This window comes from Arvicanthis niloticus, chromosome 19, assembly GCF_011762505.2.
Source record: "Arvicanthis niloticus isolate mArvNil1 chromosome 19, mArvNil1.pat.X, whole genome shotgun sequence".
Classification (NCBI taxonomy): Eukaryota; Metazoa; Chordata; class Mammalia; order Rodentia; family Muridae; genus Arvicanthis; species Arvicanthis niloticus.
Genome location: NC_047676.1, coordinates 43,770,166 through 43,790,648, shown reverse-complemented (window position 1 = coordinate 43,790,648; position 20,483 = coordinate 43,770,166). Strand labels below are relative to the sequence as shown.

The 20,483-nt window shown below is 38.7% G+C and overlaps 1 protein-coding gene across 2 annotated transcripts in view; it reads right to left on the bottom strand.

The window, feature by feature from the left end:
• Rab3c (RAB3C, member RAS oncogene family) overlaps positions 1 to 20,483 on the bottom strand; it is a 218,076-nt gene that overhangs the window by 99,728 nt on the left and 97,865 nt on the right. For both annotated transcript variants that reach the window (XM_034523406.1, XM_034523405.1), the window contains exon 3: positions 12,186 to 12,304. In XM_034523406.1, coding sequence (XP_034379297.1) covers positions 12,186 to 12,304 — 119 coding nt within the window. The remainder of the gene's footprint in view (positions 1 to 12,185; positions 12,305 to 20,483) is intronic.

The window sequence follows — 20,483 nt, the reverse complement described above, 5'->3', positions numbered from 1 at the left end:
CAGATCCCCAAAGATCACAGCATTTAAATTGATTGGTTTTCTTTCTAACTTGCAGGCAAGTAAACTTTGTGAAACACTGAAGCCTTGACAGCTCTCCTGGATGGATCCAGTGCTCACACCCGGTCCACCTTTTCTGTTTTTAAAAGGAGCTTTATCAAACAGCTCTGTCCCCACCAGGACTTCCTTCTTTCTCCTCTTCTTATCACCCTTCCTCTCTGTCATTGTTGGTTTTAAAATTGGAGGTTAAAAAAGAAAAGAAAAGAAAAAGAAAAGAAAAAAAGAAAAGAAAAAAAAAGAACTTCCCCATGGCTTAGGGAAAAATTTCCTAAGATAAGCCACCTTATCTAGCCATATAAATTAAGTCATATTTGGTATGTTTCAAGTGTATATAATAAGGTGATAGATATGGAATTCTGCTCTATCAGTTCTGAAAGGGCTCGTGTCTTGAATATAAAACAGGAATTCGGGGATTTACATAAATTACCATATTAATGCAAGCATTTAAAATTCACAATTTATCAAAAATGGAATGATAAGGAAATGGTTTCAACTGTAGCAAGCCTTCTGCTTTCAAGCTGCCTCCATATTTGATAAGCAGTTACGAGGTGTCGGATATGAGTTTGTGGGGCACAACTAGTTTTTATTACACTCAACTCCTGAAATAAAAAATATGTCAAAAAAAGTGTCATATTTAACCAACACTTGCCGAATTCGAGGTTAGAAGGAGAAAGAATGGGTTTGGTCAGAGCTGCGGTTATGGATGGAAGAAAGGGTCAAAATATTTATTGTACAATTTGTAAAGAAAAAATGCCTATCGTGACATTTAGACCGAAGCATTTAATGAGGGTGCATCAAAATGACCCTGTGACATTGGCTTTCGCACTCTGCTTTAGTTTAGCAGCAAAGAAACCAGTGATCTGAATGGCAAAATATGGAACAACAACAAGGGTGAGAATGGGAAGGAAAGGCAGGGGTGGGACATATGCGAGTTATGTCGTATGGGCAGCCAGGCAGGCTATGATTGCCTTACGTCAGCCTCACCCAGCTCCTCGGTGGAGTTGTTCAGGGCAGTTTTCTACAACATGGTATTTCACAAGGGAGCTGAAAGCAACCGTTCCCAGTTTTCATTCATTTCTTTAGAATATTTAAAAATTAAAAAAAAATGTTTAATTTTTAAAAAAAGTTAGAAACTTTGAACTATTTAAAAATCGATTTTTCTAATTGGTATAATTTTCCTTAAGAATTGACACAGCATATCTATTGTATATCAGTAAATACAATAAATAAGTAAATAAGTAAATAAATAAGTAGACTTTGAATCACAAAGAATTTTGCTAATAGTTGCTGACAACTCCCATCCTAGTGAGATGACCCAGCATGGGAGCTGACCATGCTAGGAAGGGATTGTTTAGGCCTGTGGAATATTCTTGTGAACAGGTAAGGTGGATTGGAAATGGAGTCCAACCACGTGGTCCTTGATTCACCCACTGTGCAAACATGAAACTCAAAATCACTGGACACCAAGGTTTTGGTGAAACTCCCTGGTTGTTAGCGCTCTGCAAACTGTCACACACAATAAATCAGACTGTGTGTAGCCATGAGGACCTCAATAGCTTTGTGTCTGAAACTTTCTGGATCTCTGCATACACACCTCTTTTTGGCTGGCTCCGATGTGCATCTGTTCAAAATGACAAACCAATAATAAGCCTAGTGCTTTCCTAGGTGCCTGGAGCCATTCAAGGGAACTATTAAAGCTACATCATGTGAACTCCAAATGTCTAGCTAGACAGTCTGAAGCAAGGGCAGCTCTACTGTGGTTGATGTCTGAAGTGAGGCCTAACTGTGGAAAACAGAGCATATACCCTTGTTTTGGCTAACTCTGAGTAGGTACAGATTTTTAATTGCTAAGGGTATTTGGTCAAAAATACGTCTGAAAATCAACCTGAAAAGCACTCAGACCTTGTGGATATGTCTTCCCTTGAACTATGCTAGAAGAGGGAAAACTACCTCAACAGTGATTGTGATGTTTATAGATGAGAAGTAGGTTATGGGCCTCAGTAGACTGCACTTGAGATGGCAGAGACAGTATGTGGTTGGGCTGTTATAACCTCTCTTACTTGCAATCTGATTTTCGATTCTGCCTCGAAATTTGATGATCATGGAAAAATATCCACTATAGGCTCTGTCTGAAAGAAACGGGAGCATACATCACACAGCATTTGATTTATGGTGATCAAGCATCCACCTACAACTAATGTGCTATTATTCTAATTTTTTCTTTTGAATACTTTTAATTTATTTTGCCTGTCTGTGGTGAGTTGATAAGGAATGGACTAGCTTATATAATTGTTCATTAGGATAGCTATTTTAATTAACTGCACAGCAAAGAAAAGACCGAATCTACCACAACAATAAAGGATTAAGTGGGTTTCAGAATTCTCCACTTAGAGAAAGGGTCCTATGGTTCGCAAACAGTCTTACAGATTTAAGGTAGGCAGATAGGGGAACCTGGGTTGATTAAGATTGGGTGTTTGTATTGATTGCTTATTTCAGTAGCTGCTCATATACTGATAGTCGGGGCCAATAAAATGAGGACCGGTGAGATGCTCCAGGGAAAACAAAATATTCCCTGAGGCTAGGAAGCAAACTGGGGGGAAAATGTGTCTGTGATGGACCTGAAAAGATTCAAGTAGGTCACAGGTGAACCATGAACTGTTCTTGGTCACATCCCAAATAGTGTCCTCTAAGCATGCTGTTCATCTATAACCTCAGAGGTTGGGTTTAAGTGGCAACCAATAGCAAGAACTTCCACGAAGCAAGCTGACCATCCAGAGCTGAAAATGGGCTTTATTACAATTCCCTCTCTGATAATTTTATCACGGGTATAGTTGTTGTATTTTGAGATATTTTGAAATGTAGGCAACATATTTTAAAGAAGACATACTATAATAAACAGAGACCGAAAGGAAATCAGTTAGAAAACACTGGTATTTATAATAAATATGACACAAACCTATACATTAGCATTTTTAAGAAGTATATTTTAAAATTGTAAGTGAAGCAGAATAACTATCTATCATACTTATGTAATACTCTGCCTTCAAGAGTTCAAATCTTTATAGGATGTGGCTATGTCTATTACTAGGCTCACACTAAAATTTAGCTTCTATTCTTCATCTTAGTATCAATATTTAGGGAATATTAACATTTGTAAAGTACAGCTGAGATTAGTTAAATATGAAAACACAGAGTCACACAGGATGGGCGTTTCTTTCTTGATCCCCATTTTTTTCTTTTGTATTCAGAATCAGCACAGTAACTGTTAATCTGTATAAGCTATTTGCACTTTCCTGGGTCTGATAATACTCAGATATGACCCTCTGCAACCAGAATATAAACTCAAGTTTATTTCTTTGATCTAACTAGTATTAAGTAAATGAACTTCTTAATTAAGACATCTCTGATAAAAGGTTTTGCTATCTGCTTTCTTCATAGAGCTAACTTCTATGTCAGTGTCCCACTCATTGGAAGTCAGAAACATGACTAGTAAGTGGAGTGAAAAGAAAAAAATGGATCTGTGCAGATGTGGCAGTTGTGCAGATGTGGCAGTTGGTAAAGTGTTTTTGCAGCTTTTGATTTCACCATGGGATGTTTGGGATTTGCTAGCCAGCCTATAAGCCTGCTTACTTGGCAAACTCCAGGTCAATGAAATTCTCCTTCTCAAAAAAAGAAAGAGGGGTGTGAATAAATGTCACCTCTCCACAATGTACATGTACTACACACACACACACACACACACACACACACACACACACACACACACAATGGTCCTAGAGATAGAAATTTTGCTTAATATACAGAAATAGCAAAAGGTTTTTTTTTTTTTTTTAACTTGAAGCTGTGAGGCCTAAACAGATATTTCCCATGGCTGAGGTGACATTTCTGGTTACCTTTAGGTCTTATACTTTTAATTTATACTAACTTGTTTACAAATACACCCCTTTAAAACAAAATAATAGTCTCAGTACTAAAATCTATAAGATAAAGCAGTCCAACTCAAATAACCCATGCATATTTTGGAAGGAGCAGGAGTCTCGCTGTGTGAGGTAAAGGTATGTCAAAATACACATTACCTCCTAAGGTGGTTCAATCTGAGGGCATTGGTTTGTTTTCTTCATAGTACACTGATATTATTTCCATTGTCTGTCATCAACTGTGTGTAGAAAACACATCATTCATGTTTCTGGATCTAGGCTATACTACAGAGACTTAATGTGGTTAAGATACAGACTTATACTTTTCTCTTTCTGTCAGTCATGTGCCCATTCACTTAACTATTTCTCTAACATTGTGCATATTTCAGAACCACATAAATGCAGAGAATGCAATGCTTGATAAGAGAGACAAAGATTCCTGTCCTGTGAATCTTCCATGCACTATGGGGATAGAGTTAATAAACATGGCAAGCAAGCCAATCGCAAGTGGTATAGACCATTAGAAAAATGAGAAGCAGAGAGACAGGGTGGGGGGTTCTGCAGAAGGTCACAAAGTGAAACCGTGTAAGGCAACTGAGAGAAAGACTTTCCTGAGAAGGAAATAGGACAGTGAGAATAAATGAGACAACAGGGTTCATACCGCTATTTGGGGAAGAGTCTTCCAAGTTGTGACATAGCAGATTTAAATGCTCTGAGACACAGACATGCTTTTTCTATTTCAAAAAGAGCAAAAAAGCTGGTATACATAGACAAGCTTCCAGACAGGGGAAGTGGCTGCTGGAAGCATGGAGGAACAGTGGGGACTTGTGGCTGTGATAAAGACTTAGGCTTTAATGAAGCAGAGAGGAGACAGAATGAAGATCGGATTGGAGGAAGGGCTTTATTTCATTTATGTTTTGGAAGTCTCCCTGCAGTTGTTCTTCTGGGAACATTCTGGAGAATTGACAGTAGAAGCAAAGAGTGCAGGAAGATGGATTCATGAAACCAGCCAGGAATTGATGAGTGCATAGCCAGGGGCAGCAGTGCATTAGGAGTTGCAGTGTTTCCCTTCTGAACCCCCTAAAACGATGAACAAGTTACAGCCCCGATACTGAAAACATAATTTAGTTTAGAAATAGTCTTTATGAATGATAAAATTAACACAATGCCATTAAGGCAAGCTCCACTTCAATAAGACTATGACCTTGTAAAATAAAGATTGGTAAGGGAGAGGGAAGGAGGGAGGGAAGGAGGAAAGGAAGGAGAAAGGAAGCGAAACAAAATGCCGGAGAGGAGACACAGAGAGACAGAGACACACATGCACCCCCCTCTCACACGAAGAGAGAGGCAGAGAGAGAGAGAGAGAGAGAGAGAGAGAGAGAGAGAGAGAGAGAGAGAAGGATGGAGAGAGAGAGAGAGAGAGAGAGAGAGAGAGAGAGAGAGAGAGAGAGAGAGAGATTTACTCATGGCTATAGCGTGCTCAGTACACAGTTACTTGGGGAGGACATATTGGAGTCAGGAGGTATGGCAGAGGAGACTGGTTCGTTTCATGTTTAACCAGGAAGCATAAAAGGAGACAAGAGCCAGCAAAGGAGAAGATCTTTCCAGTCCCCGTCCCCAAGGATCCATTTCGTGCGGCAAGGTCTCACTTCCACAACTTCTCCAAACAGAGTCACCATTTGACAACCAAGAGTTTCCATAAACATACAGAAGATCTCATGTAATACATGTTCTTCCTTTTTTTTTTTTTAACCCATTCAGTTTGTGGTATCCTGTTATAGCCCCCGAGCCATCTACTACAAATGGTGGAAAGGATGAAGATTTATGAAATTCCTACTGGCTGTCATTACTTAGGGCTTTGAGATGGTGACCAGCATGCTCTAAGTCATGCATTTGCAGCTGACAGTGAGTAAGGCCACATTGTTTTCTTCCTTGAGCTCTTAGAGTATAAACGAGAACACATTCTGCACTATCTTTGTTGCCACGATTTACACTTTATTTGTGTGACTTTGAGTGTGTTTGATTGTGTGACATTACTGTCTAAAGTGGCCCTCAAGCATATTGCTGAAATAGTGCCTGGGATTTTTTTGGGGGCACAAGGGTGTGATGGGTCTTTCATTGAGTCACAGAGAGCACAGAGAAAATACATATGCTACAAGAGGTTCTTCCAGGCATGAGTCACAGAGAGCACATCCACTGGTCAGGATTTCAGTGTCAGCATAGCAACAATAATTATTACATAAAATGTCTTTTGGTAGAAGAACATGATCCATGGTTAGTAATCACTCGGCAAAATGCTATAATCCTGGAGTTGAGGATTCCACCATGCTAGTTTTGTTACAAAACAGTTTGGTGATAATTTGCTAGTCCAATATTTATAGCAAGTCTACATGGAATGATTAAGAGTAAAGGAAAAAGATTGCATTTCAAACTTCAATGTAAGATATAAAAACATGCATTCTTTTGAAGGGCCGAATTTAAGACCCGAGAAAATGAGAAAGTGAGACGAAACTCGCAAGTTTTAGCAGGTGTTAATTAACATGCAGAAGACAACGTAGGGCATGATTACTTGGGTTTTGTTGCTGTTTGATCTGGAAAAGGCCATGGATTGATTAGGCAGCCATTTACCTTCTGAGTACAACTTGAGTTTAAGTAGGGTTAGATGCATAAGGAAAATGTTCTATAGATGAGTCAGGTCAACAATAAAAAAGGTAGCCACCATGGCGATTATTATTCATGGTAGCTTGAGGTCTAGTGTGGGCTTTGGTAAAAGGTGCAGGTCAGATAGACATCTTTCCACAGTTCTGCCACTATTCCTTACAGGCTATGGCAAAAAATGATTTAAAAGCTGTGAAGAACTTTCAAGAAGAATGAGTTGTTCTGGAAAAAAGAACCTAGCAGTTGCTCACCAGATCTTAGTTGTTATTTTAAGTCAAAATATTTTTATATTAACACAAGATCACCTTAAGATCAGTTGCTAAGTATGTTTGGATGGCAAAGGAAAAGAGAAAAGCACAGAGGAAGAGAATATTTGAAGGTGACATTCCATTCTAGGTCTAGCACATCTGAAGTGGCACCCAAATGTCGCAGAAAGAATTATTTAAGACTGGTGGGATGGTGGTGTTAGACTTCTATCCCCAGTCTGGTGCTGAAAAATCAATCTGCTCTCCAGATTTTTTTGCCTTAAAAAAGAACCCTTTATATTTATAGTTCTTCACTGTGCCATAAAACAAAGAATGTAAATAAATAAGATGAGGGTGGGAGTTGCAAGCAAAGACATTTTCTAAGAGGAAATACATCAGCCTGTGGTCCATGTCACATTTTGAACAAAAAGATGTGAAGTCACAGATGAGACAGATTTCTAAGTCAAATTAAAATGCACAGTGATATGTGTAGGTGCTGAGAACCACAGCAGTAGAATTCTGTAAGAGTCTGGGAGCTTATGTACAGTCTAGGTTTTGGAGGTCAAGATCCAGCTAAGACTCAGAGGATGCTCTGAGCACAAGACATCTGAAAAAACTCTCCCAATGATGAAGAGGCCTTTCAATGGGGACCTTACTTTTCCACAACTATTTAACCTGCTGGGTCCTCTTAATTTAACACATTACTTGTCAGTTTATTTCTTAACTATGCTTTCAATGAAAGAATAAAAGTAGAATATGTTCTCTAAAAACTGGTAGCTTCATTTCTAATACCACAGTGCCACTGAATGCTTTTGCCTCTACAACTTAACAAACTGCAGGTGTGAGCGAGGGGATCCAGGCACCTGTCTGAATTTTGACTGCATTGCACACATTTTGACTAAAAAGTCTTCGCTCTCTCAGTGTGAGTGAACAGCCCTCTCCCACTTCTGTTGAATCCCATATCCTCTACACTAGCAAAGCATCAGCACACGGGGTCTTCTTCCTAGCGTCTGCAATACAGTTTAAATACACATCCTCTTCCAATTCTTAAGCATTATTCTATTGACCCATTTTATTAACTATGTTGCATACATCCTTTGTGCTCAGTTTGTCAAGTCATTTTTGAAACTTTGCAAATGTAGGTAATTTTATATTTGAGCTCAGAGTGAGTTTTGTTCTGGGTTAATGCTACAGAACTGAGCAATCTGGCAAATTAAAGAGATACTTTACATCTCCAAAAACTCATTTTCAACTGCAAAACTAATACTTATCTCTCCATACTATCAGTTTCCCCCAGCTCTTAAAGAAACGCTATTCTATTTCCTAACATTGTAATTGTGACTTTGAAATCTTGGGTAGAATTTTGGGAATGATTTAATGCAACTGAATGTTCACTGCAGAATAATTAAGACAGTGGACTTTTGGTATACAAATTCTGCCACAACTTAGAAAAATATACAAAAACATATTACATTGTAGTACATTTAATATTGGTGGAAAATTAGTGGAGTCAGCACCTGATGGATGAGCAAAGTGTACTCAGATAACAGCAGTCTTGTAGGTTATTTATGTGTTCTGCAGAAAGTGCAAATGTAGCATGGCTACAGAGATGAGGGTGATGGCAACCCTGACCTCCGTGAACAGAAATGGGACTGGAAGAGGGTAGAGATGTATTGTCGAGCTGTGGGAAATGCCATGTGGGCATGGCTGAGACGATGCATAAACATTGACACTGCTATGAGCAAAGATATTCTGGGCAGAAGAATAGACATAGTAAAAGGATTCAACTTTGATGAACCCTTTAAAGATTTGTCTTGGGGAAGGATAAAATACATGGAGAAGCCTGTTAGGAGATGAGAGCAAGAAGGGTAGACTTTGGATTTCATTAAAAATCAATGGTCTCCGTGAGAAAAGCACTCCAGAGTCACTTGTGGAAATTTGAAAACAGCTATATCCATATTTCTCATGGGTGATTTGGTTTAATGGGTCCAACACGGAGTCTGGAATACTACTTGTTAAACCTTCATAGTGATTTACTTGTGCTTCCTCAATCATTGCCACATGGCATAAGAACTTACTGAAAGTTTAATTGTAAAATAAGAGAAACAGACAAGATAGAAAGTCCCCCGAAGGATGATTTGAGAGTTAGAAAGGGGAGGAATGTATTTGCGAGGTATTCAGAAAGTCAGAATACTGGGCCTTGTGGTACAATAAGCAAATGACTAAGATGTTAGACCTGACTTGTTTAACCGAGCGACGGCAGATCCACTAAGATAGAAAATGTTGGCATATGAATGTCTGGTCTTCAGCTATCAGGATAGACACTCAGGAACTGCTGGCTCAATGAATACCAATTAGAATCCCCAACAAACTAATAGTTACATAACTGTGGGCAAAAGACAAAGAAGTGAATAGCAGTGGCTTTCCAGATGGACTTGCTTGCTCTTCAGCTTTGGAGAAATCTAGATGCCCAGAGACAGATGGAACCTAGAGCTACAGGGAAAATATATGCAACAACAACAACAACAACAACAACAACAACAACAACAAAAACAACAAAAAAGCATAAAAAACAAATGCTAAGAGTTTGGAATGTTTGGGCTAGGTTCCAAAACCAGTGGTTTCAGCCTTCCTCTAGAAGGCAGAGAAATGATGTTACTGAGTTACAGCAATATCATGATGCAGTGTGTCTGAGAGGCAAGCTGGGAAAGGTCCAGTTCAGGAGGCGATGATGAACTACGGCTTTAGGACAGGGGTCTTCTGGGAACTTCAAGATCAAACAAGCCGCCAAGGGGTAGGATGGATTGAGAAAGAAAGAAATTTAAATCAAGAAAATCAGAAAGCTCCAATTAGGGTAGGAACGAAATACAACAATTGGAACCTAAACAAAGGAGGACAAAGAAGGAAGGGAAAGGCAGGAGATACGTCAAAGAACAAGTGCGTTAAATAAGTGAATGCGCATGCGCTGGTCATGACTCAGCTGGTGAAAGCCAGAGCTGGATTCCTGGTCAACCCTGAGTGATGCAGTCTATTGCAATGAGCAAGAATTATGTCAGGACGTCAAGCAGTCTCAGGTGCTGCTAAGTACTGGGTAGGGATCCGGGTGGGATAAATATTTTGAGTATCTGATAATGCAGCAGCCATTCACAAAACAAAGCCAGAGATTTAAACTTGGGAGCCATCTGACTTAAGTGATAAACGAATCTGTGGAAGTTGACCAAGGACAGGACACAGGAAAATATCACTGGTACTTGGGAGGAATAAGAAGAGAGATCAGAGAGAGAGAGAAGAATAGTTTGGAAAATGTGCCATTTGGAAGACAGGGAATAGAGCCTCAGAAAGATAGAGGGAGGGATGGAGTTGTCTAGAGAATCTGAGGTGGAGACAGGCAGAGGTGAGGCAGATGGGTCTGCTGATATGTGAGGTAGCATAAGCCTCGGTGTGGTGAAGCTTAACTGACTGCACCCCAGAGGGATGCTCAGGCAGGCAGAGACTGATCATTTCTGTATCACCTTGATAGTAGAGCCAGCAATGTTGACTGTACGGCTCCTGGTGCTGCTACTGGCATTTCTTTTTAATGAGCTCAATGTGTCACTGTATGCCCTCTCAGTGGTGAAATAAATCTCACGGAAACAACTGTGCAAGAGGAGCTATGTACAAACAGCACCAGAACGCTAATGTATGAAAACTTAAGTCTGATCCCTTTCTGCATCCTGGCACGGGTCCCAGCATTTCTAGTAAAGTAGTCGATATTGAAATTACTGTTTTTCAGGACAATATATAAACCACAGCCATGAATGGCAATTAGGCAAATATCATGTGACTGTTAACTGAATGATCCTCTGGGTACGTCAATATCAACGCTGCTTTTACCAAAACTAAATCCACATACAGATGTGTCTGTCTCTTGACTTTCTATCCTGTTCCATTTTGCTGGTGTTTAGTTGGGCCTACCTTGATTTTATGGGCTACTTTGAAATTTTTCATTTTTATAATAGTCAATGCACTATAAAGAGGTTTTGTAAGCTTTATTCTATATTTATCAGTGAAGGATAACTACTTTTAATACAGGTTCTAAAGTTGACTTTTAACAATTTATAACATTCTTTTTTTAGTTACTCCTGTCAATGGTATTACCTAATACATAGGAAGTGTGTATGTGTATGTACATATGCATGATGGCATGTGTATATGTGTGAGTATGTGTATATGTATATACATATATGTATATGTGTATTATACACGTACATGTGTGTGTGCGCAGATGTATGCGACAGATGTAGATGTCTTCCCAGAAGAACAGTAAGCACTTTCAAGAAACAACCTACAGCAAATTCAAGTTTACAAACCCAGATCCTGATAAGCTTATGGAATCAGTGGATAATACTATCATAGTAAATAAACATAAATCTTATTTGGTTTTGCAAGTATAGTGCCAGTATTATACTTCTTACAGGAGAAGCGCTACAACTATTTACTATATAAATGTGTTAACTACTCAGCCATCCCTGGTCATTCTGGAACTTTCTACCAAATCCCCCTTCTTTTCAGCCCTGTGCTGGAATTCATGACCATGCTCTAGATTCTTACTATTCTTGGAAACTAGAAAAAGCGACTCACAGCAGAAAGCCCCCGACTGACTATTACACTCATTATGGAGACAAGTATTTTCACATGTGGGTCACAAAGGTTCTGCCTGTAACCCTGCTTTTGTATCAAGTCCTTTCAAATGATCTAGTTTGAATAACCTATTTAACAAAACTAGAGAGGGAATAAGCAAAGAATTCTTTCAAATGTCTACAGAGAAATGTTTTAGGTTCTGCAAGCCATATGGTTCCTGCTCCAGCAATTTATCTGTTTTTGTAGTTGTGTAAGTATCATGGATAATAAAAGAGAACCCTAGCTGTGCTCCAATAAAGTTTATTTAATGATCATGTTGCGAGCCAAGCTTAGTTCACTAGTCTTTTTTTCTAGTTCCCTACAATAGGATCAATAAACTTCCAAATCATTATTTACATTATTTATATTTATAAAAAATGTCAACAGCAGCCCACTAGACGGAAGACTCAAAGACACATAGTACTGAAATGAACAAAGTGCAAAAAAAGTCACCAGTGTGACTTCTTGCCAACACCCTGGCAACGGGTTCTGAGCATGACCAATTTTTCCTTGGCTCAGGGACCAAGAGAGATTGTAGTTCATGATAAACATATATCTGACATTGTTCCGTGGCCACTGCTATGGGAAGAATAGGTAGATGAAAGGAAATCCACCACCATTTATCATGGCAGTATATGCTCTAACTTACCAATCTTGTACAGCATTGAAGGATTCTTCATTTGTGATGTCATACATTAAAATGAAGCCCATGGCCCCTCGATAATAGGCTGTGGTGATGGTCCTGTATCTTTCCTGGCCTGCTGTGTCCTATAAAACAAAACAATAATGCCATTTTATAAATGAGGCAAAACGCATTGAGGAAGAGATTGATAATCTCAGAGCAGTCACAACAGCATAGCGAAAGGTGTGTACAATGTATAGATGTCGTTCCTTCCTAGCTTTATTTTTCCTTTATTCCTACTGATGTTCACATGTTAGTTCTGCAACACTCTGAGGAATTTCTTCCTTCCTTCCTTCTTTCTTTCCTTCCTTCCTTCCTTCTTTCCTTCTTTCTTTTATGAATGAATACCAACTAGCATAAAGCTAAAGAAAAGAAAAGATTATATAACCTGAAATTGGTGGCTCTTGACATACTTTAAAGGTAGAGGGATACCTTGACCCCATCACCATGCCTTTATGTCTGTCTATGAATATCAGCTGGTGTAAGGACAAAAGGAACATGTTACACTTTTAAGGAGGTTACCATTCAATGTCAGCTTAATCAGCTGGAAGATGACAATGAAGTGCCTTCTTTAATACATGAGTTGGATGAGCAAATGTGGGCTTGTGAGAGAGCCTCCTGCTTCTCTATTACGTGGTTGGCAATCGTGGACAAGTATCTAACCTTTGCAAATCAAACCCTTCTAAAGCTAAGCAAGGGTGTTGGGGTCCCAGAGCTTCTCATGCAGCACAGGATAAAAACAAGAGCTGAAAAGGTATTGTTCCTGAGATGTCAGAGCTAATATAAGATTGTATATAAGAGACAAAAACAAATCCAGGGAGTCATTTCTGCAAAAGTCACGACATGTGGCAGTGAAATCAGAACTCCAAGACACACAAATTGCCGAAAGAACTCTGCTAACTATTATAAATGCGAAGAACTGGTTCTGTGGTTCACCCTCTGCCTCCTCTTCCATTATTTTAGGATTGGAAGCATCATTTCTATGCACATACACTTTGCCTCTCCTCTTTACCATTCTCTTTGGAGACTGCATTCTATGTTCCTCTGCCATTATAGGTTTAGGGAAGAGAGGTCCTAGGAGGCTGGGGTCAGACAGTGAGCACCAGGGTAATGAGAACTGACTTAGCCAAGAGTGTGACTTCACAAAGCCAACAAGAACACACGCTTCCCTGGAGAAGGATAAGACTGGACCAATTAAAGATCTTATTAGAGAAAATAAGGGTTCAGAGATGGGATGAAACAAATTTGAATGTTCAAATGCACAACAATTAAGGAAACACTGCAATGAAGCTTTTAGAACACACTTTCAGTAGCAGAAGACACCAGAAAAGAAAAATATAATGGGAAACATGTTTGTACTGTGCCAGAGAAAACAAAGATTAACATCTTTAATAGGAAAAGTAGTATTAAAAGCATTAGGAAAATGTATACTCAAACTGTAAGTGACTAATTAGTAAGAAGTCACATTCTAACCATAATAGCAGGAATAAAAACTCCCCAATTACATTCTAATATAATAAGAGTTTCTTGAAAATTATGCAAACATTTTATTGTGTTTTGCTTAATATTTTATAAATATTATGAAAATGTAGATGCCTAAGATATTAACTGTATATAATTGAAGCAAATATAGAAACTGATTGAACAGAAAGAAGGTAATATTGAGTCATTTTATGTGTTCTCAGAAAATCATGAAATTAATTTAGTTAACAGTACATGTAACCACAAAACAAAGAAGAGAACACGCATATAACTCCAGAGCCAAATTCCCAGTAAGCATGCTTAAAATAGTGATGGATAGTCAAGGATATGGACACAATGATGTGTCCCTCTGGGGAGCAGAACCTCTTCTTACTAGTCAGATTATTTAAAACCTTTTCTACCTTTTTCCTGACTCCATATTGTTCAGAACATATTGTGTATAAATGTAGCTTATTCTTAACCTCATCCATGCTCAACAGCTTTCTTTTCCTTCTTGGCATAGATTGAATATCATCGGTGTAGGCTGAGAGTGCCATGCCTGCTCCCTTCTCTGTACAACACACAAGTCTTCTCTCATTTGAAATAATACTTTGAAATACTGGAGACACTGAGAAAGGTGATCCAGACCCCTGCCAACCATGTTTTCAACACAGCCAGCTGATAAATATGTTGAAAAACTGTGGGTTTAACCATCCTGACTTTTCTGTGATTGTGTCTCCTTTTCACAGGATGTTAATTTTATTGTGATGGTAAATCCATTTATTGTAGCATCCTAAAATGTATCAATTTCGCATTGTGGTATTTTTTTTTAAAAATCCATGAGTAAGAGAGCAAAACTCATGATTCCATTGTCCTGTAATTGAAATGTTACAGGAAGATGTTGAAACCACAGGGTTGAGTCACCATTACATATCAAAATTTGGGAAAGTAACAGACAGAAAAACAGCTTTCAAGAAAATAAGAAATAACAAAAGAAAAAAGAAGAAGAAAGAAGCTTTCAGATGGAATTTAAGTCACAGCAAGGGGCCAGATCTCCAACATTGTGACAAAATGCAGGAAAACAAGGCAACGGAAAGTATTTATCACTAAAGCATTCAGAGAGAACAATAAATTGTACCAAAGTAAGCAAGTGTAGTAAGAAGCACAAATAGAAAAATTACAAATTTTTACCCTTAAAAGAATTTTCTTAAGCAGAACACCATTGTTCAAGAAATTAAAAAGATCGAAATTGTGAAAATATTTACAAAGATCCAGGCATTGTAATGATTTAAAACTGTGATGGAGACAGTTTATTGAGAAATTTGATTTAGTGACTATTATGGATGGACTACCTTGAAGTTTTCTTCCCAGGTTCTGTGAATGTGACCTTATTTGAGAAAATGGTCTTTGCAAATGCAGTCAAACATATGTGATGTCATACAAGATTAGGTAGCTTTTACTCCCGTGACTAACATCTTCATAAAATGAGAAGACATGGGGGGCTGGAGAGATGGCTTATTCGCTGAAGTAGATATATTGCTTTTGCAGAGGACCTGTTGAGTTCCTTATACCCATGTTGCATAGCTCAAAAATGCCTAGAACTCCAGTTCCAGGGAGGTATGATAGCTTTGACCTCTGAACACACTTGCATTTGTGTGCACATTCCACACTCACCCCCCCCACACACAGAGATTCACATAAGCACATACACACATGTTGTTAAAATAATTAAAAGATATAAAACAAAACGAGAGTCAAGACATAATACACAAGAAAGCTATAAAGGGAACGAATGGGATTGGAACAGTGCACATGGAAGAGAGGTATGCCAAGGATTGCAGGTCTAGAGACCACAGGACAGGCAGGGAAGATTGTGTCTTCTAGACTTCAGAGAGCAAGACCCTGCCTGCCCTGCAAAGTCAGATTTGCAGCCCTGAGAAGTGAGAGAGGTTAGCCTACTCCATTTTGTGACGCGTCAGTAGGCTGCACTGGGAAACGAACGCAGCCACTGATCCCCATTTCCCATCTTTGTGAGCAATGTGAAAGCAATATAAATTTCACAGTTATCTACACAACATTTAAGTTACTGCAGAAAAGAATTAAAGACAACTAAAGGTAGCCATACAGAGAAGTTGAAATATAGTCTTCCTGTGACACCAGGACAGATATGATGCTAAGATACAGTACCATATCCTACTTAGATAACATTACTCAGTTAAAGAGATGATTTGATATATCCTGCTCTTGACAAAATACTGGACTATTTACCTACCTACCTATTCTAGTTATTATGTTCTATTAGAAAATGGGACAATAGTATTTGATTGGACAAAAATTATGTGTTCCTTCATGCTAGCGATTTATTCCTAAATGATTGACACACTGTTTAAAAATAAACCGTTAATGTCATAGCTGTGGACATTGAGGGACACAGCTCCCTCAAATAGCAAGATAATGATTACACATCTCACCTTATGATATGCTACTGTCACCAAGTTGTAGTTAATTTTTCATTCCTACAAGTAGGCAGGAAGCAGCGTTCAATTTAATCGTAAGAAAATAGCAAACAATAATAGGACTCTTAAATATTTTATGCTTTCTTGCTGCATACTTATTTGGGGAATGAAATATGAACTGTTCCTTTATCACAGTTAGTGATCCGTTAAAATAAAATTTACAAACCACTTCCCCTCACTGACCTTGTGCAAACAATCAGTGTGAATCTATTTACACAGACTTTGTTACGTGTACATCTGTAAAGGGAACCCACATTTTAGAAAGGAACGGTAGTAAGCTGGCCTCTAAACACATATTTAATCAATCTAAGTGTTCTCTTAACCTACTCTGGGGGATCTTATTGATCAGATTTAGCTTGCTGTAATGTTTAGCTCTGAAATACCAAACCCGTCATTTTACAATGGCATCTATTTCAAAGTAAAGCCTAATAAATTCAGCCCAGGGCAGAAGGATAAAACTTGACCTATTATTTCATGGTAGTGTTGCCATGGCAATTCATCTTTCCTGGCAGAGAGGACCAGCCATATATAGCTCTTTTGCAGGGGGGTCTTTGACTCTGCTGTCAGTAATACCCTGACATAGCTCCCTATTTTCTCTTTCTGCTTATGGTACTAGGAGACATTTTTTTTTTTGTAAGCATGCCTCAAATACTCATACAAACTCACTCTGTGATTTTAATAAAATTTACAACCCAAACTATAGAAAGGCATTTTTTTCTCATTCCATCTAAGGATTTTGTTTTTGTATTGTTTTTCTATGATCATTTACCACAACGACAGGGAGACTCTAGTTTTACTTTAAATCTTTTTGACATACTTTTTCCCAGTGGGATTTTGATTATATTCATTTTTTTTGAAATCCTGAGGCATAAATACATGAATGCAGGCAATTTTGAGCTCTCAGTCAAGGTAGCTGATTCTCCTCACAGAACACAGAATAAAAGGCTAGCACCAGACGAAATGTTCGACACTTACAGAGTAATGGGCTTTTATGTGAGACTTTTACCTTAACTTGGCCACTAAGATGCAGAGGATGGGGGCTTTCATTCACAAAAACTAAGAGCCTGGTTGGATGGATGATACTTACTGAAGCAATGGGGCTGTTGACCTGCATTGAATAGGAATAATTGTTACCTGGAGGATAGCCAATTTGAGGAGTGGTAGACAGAAGAAAGAAATCCTCACAGGTTAGCATTATAAGCATGTTCCACAAGTTTCCCCTGAATCAATAAACACCACGTCAAGGAGCTGTACTGAGACACATTGCAATTAACCTGCCTCCAGAAAGCTTGTCTCATGGATGAATGTTGAGAAATAAAATGTTTTATAGTGGAGAAAAGGGAGGTTAGACTTCCATTCCTTGGCACTGTTCAGGGAGAGCCCTGTGTGGCTCCTAGAAGGTATTACACTGGAAACCAGCATTGTGCTGAAGGGCAATGTAGATGCCCCCAAGAAGCCAAGAGAGAACTGAAACTCCATGTTTGGCCAAGTGGGTGGGCTATTCTCATCTCCCAGCACTCCTTTAGCTCTTCACAGGGAAAGGAGGAACAGAAAATATGAATGGTTTTGCCAACCCTTCTTATTTTACCAGCTGTCTGGGAATCTTGTTTGTTTTATGACTAGATGATCAGACATGAATGTGAAGGCCAAACTGCATATAAAAAGGGTAGTTTCAAATTGATTCAACAATTCTAAGATTTTGTTTTTAATTGGATGTCATTGTCCACTTTAATAGAAGTTTGAGTTTCTCAGTAAAATTGAGCAAAAGGCATATATAGAGATTTAGTATACATCCTTTCCCATACATGCCCAGCATCCTCCACTATGAACACCCCCTTAACCTGCAACAGTACATTCATTGCATCAATGAACCTATATCGACACTTCATGTCACTCAGTCCATATTACCTTAGAGTCACCTGTGATGTTATAGGACCTATGGGACACACCTGTAATGATGTGTGTTTACATGTATCATTACCTTAAACATGTTTTCTACTCTGCCTAATCTTGTTTAAACGTAAGACAGAAACCTATGAGATATATTCAGATCATGGCTCAGGAATGGGCATAGGTAGTTGGGTAGAACATTATGCCATGCAGTGACACACAATGAGAATGGATCAGGGAGGGAGCACATTGACAGATATTTATCATTTGTGTGTTTCCCTCTCATGTTCCCCCTAAACTTTAGTCTAAAGGAACTAAAACAGTGTTGGAATAGTGAAGGATTTTGCCTGGTATTTGAAAATTCAACAGCTTCTGGGAATGGGCAACATAAAGCAAACTCACTTTTCTTCTATCATCATTATATGAACAGGGGAAAGATACCAAGGGCAAATTCTTGTCTATGCTAGAGCACAATTCATAATCTGGAATGAAGAAAAAAAATTTAGTTCATGACCTGATACCAGCTACATGATCACAGATAGTTAAATTTCTGTGAGTTTTACTTTCTGACTGAATTAATGATTTTGTTTACTTTCTCAAGATTTTTGGGATAATTGAAAAGAATATATTAACATAATGGCTTCTTGTATGTATCAAATGCTCAATAAATGGGAACACTACAGGCCCAGCAGCAACAGTAGCTGGAAAGAGCAAGGGTTGGTAGCGAGAACAACTGGAATTTTTCCATACATCTGGGATGCACATTAGGGTGGTTTTATAAATGTCCTTTAACTCCTCGGAACAGGTTTCTTGATGTCAAACAAACAAACAAACAAAACCAATTAACACCTTATTCTGAGTAGAATCATAAGCATTAAATAAGAACAACTCTCTGTAAAGTATAAGATGATAAAGTATAATTATTAGCAGCCATATTAATAAGAGCAAAGAGGTGAAGCCAGGCGGCCAGAGCTCAACAGGAAATATGAAACTGGATGAATCAAGAGAACATTATTCCTTACTCATCCATCCCCTAGAAGAGGAGAGAAAAGAAAGGGATTTCTCCTTCAGGAACATCCAGTATCTATATGCCCTCTCTTCTCTTTCCATTTGCCCTGCCATAAAGAGAGAACAGTGTTCAGAGATGAAACGCACAGTTAAACTCCTACCATGATGATTGGCTGGTACTGTTCATTGATTTCTCTAAGGATTTCTGCTCAGTTTTATTTCGATGACTACTGTGATCTTGAATGAAATGGAGAACTTGATAGGTTAACTGTGTTTCAGATTACAGTAGGATTTCCATATGTCAAACCACTTTGGCTGACAAGAAAAACTTAAAAATAAGCTTATGTCGGATGGATGAAGTCTCTAAAATATAAAGAGAGACAATGGAGAATGAGCATGGAGAAGTGAAATACTGAAGAAATAGAGGCCTCTACAGTGTCTCAGGACACAGGAGGATGGAGCACACAGCAGGACGTGAGGCAGATGTGGGCAACAGGAGGTTAACAGGATCACCAGGGAGGCACACTAGAAAGCCAGGCAAAAGAGCAATCTGAGAAGCAGCTGGTGAGAAGAAATTCTTGGTATGACTCAGAAATAATACTACTGCTGTCTTGGTTAATGTTTCTATGACTGTGATAGAACACCATGACCCAAAACAACTTAGAAAGGAAAGGGTTTATTTCAGCTTCCAACTCTGAGGTCATAGTTTCTTGCTAACAGGAGTCAGGGCAGGAACTCAAGGTAAGACCTGAAGCAGAGGCTACAAAGAATGCTGCTTACTGGCTTTCTCCCTTTGATTTGCTCAGTCTGCTTTCTTATGCCATCCAGGACCACCATGCCAGTTGTGGCACCATCCCTTGTGTCCAGGATCCTTCCATATCAATCATTAATTATTAAGCAAATGCACTACAGACTTGCCTGTAGGCAGATCCTATAGGTCCATTTTCTCCATTGAGCATCCTTATTCCCAAGTACTCCATCTTGGGTCCAGTTGACAAAACATTAGCCAGAGTAAGCACTAATAATGACAGAAGTCTGGGAAAATGACTCGGTGGGTAATGAGAACTTGGTTCAGATTCTTAGCATCTACTTGAAATTTTTATAGTCTTAGTGTCCTGCCTGGATCACAACACAATGGAAGCAAAGACATGGGGAAACTTGGATCAAATTAGCTACCCTGACTTGCAAAATGGATGAGCTATGTGTTCAAGTGAGAGGCTGCCTTGATATATAAAGTGCTGAGTGTTTGATGATGCCACCAATCACACTACATACGTGCACATATGTCCATGTGCAGACATGAACGTACACACATATTCAAAATGCATGATGTGTAGTTATCTTTCATGAGTGGCTTCAACACCTTATTTCTTTTAAAAGAACATTTTGA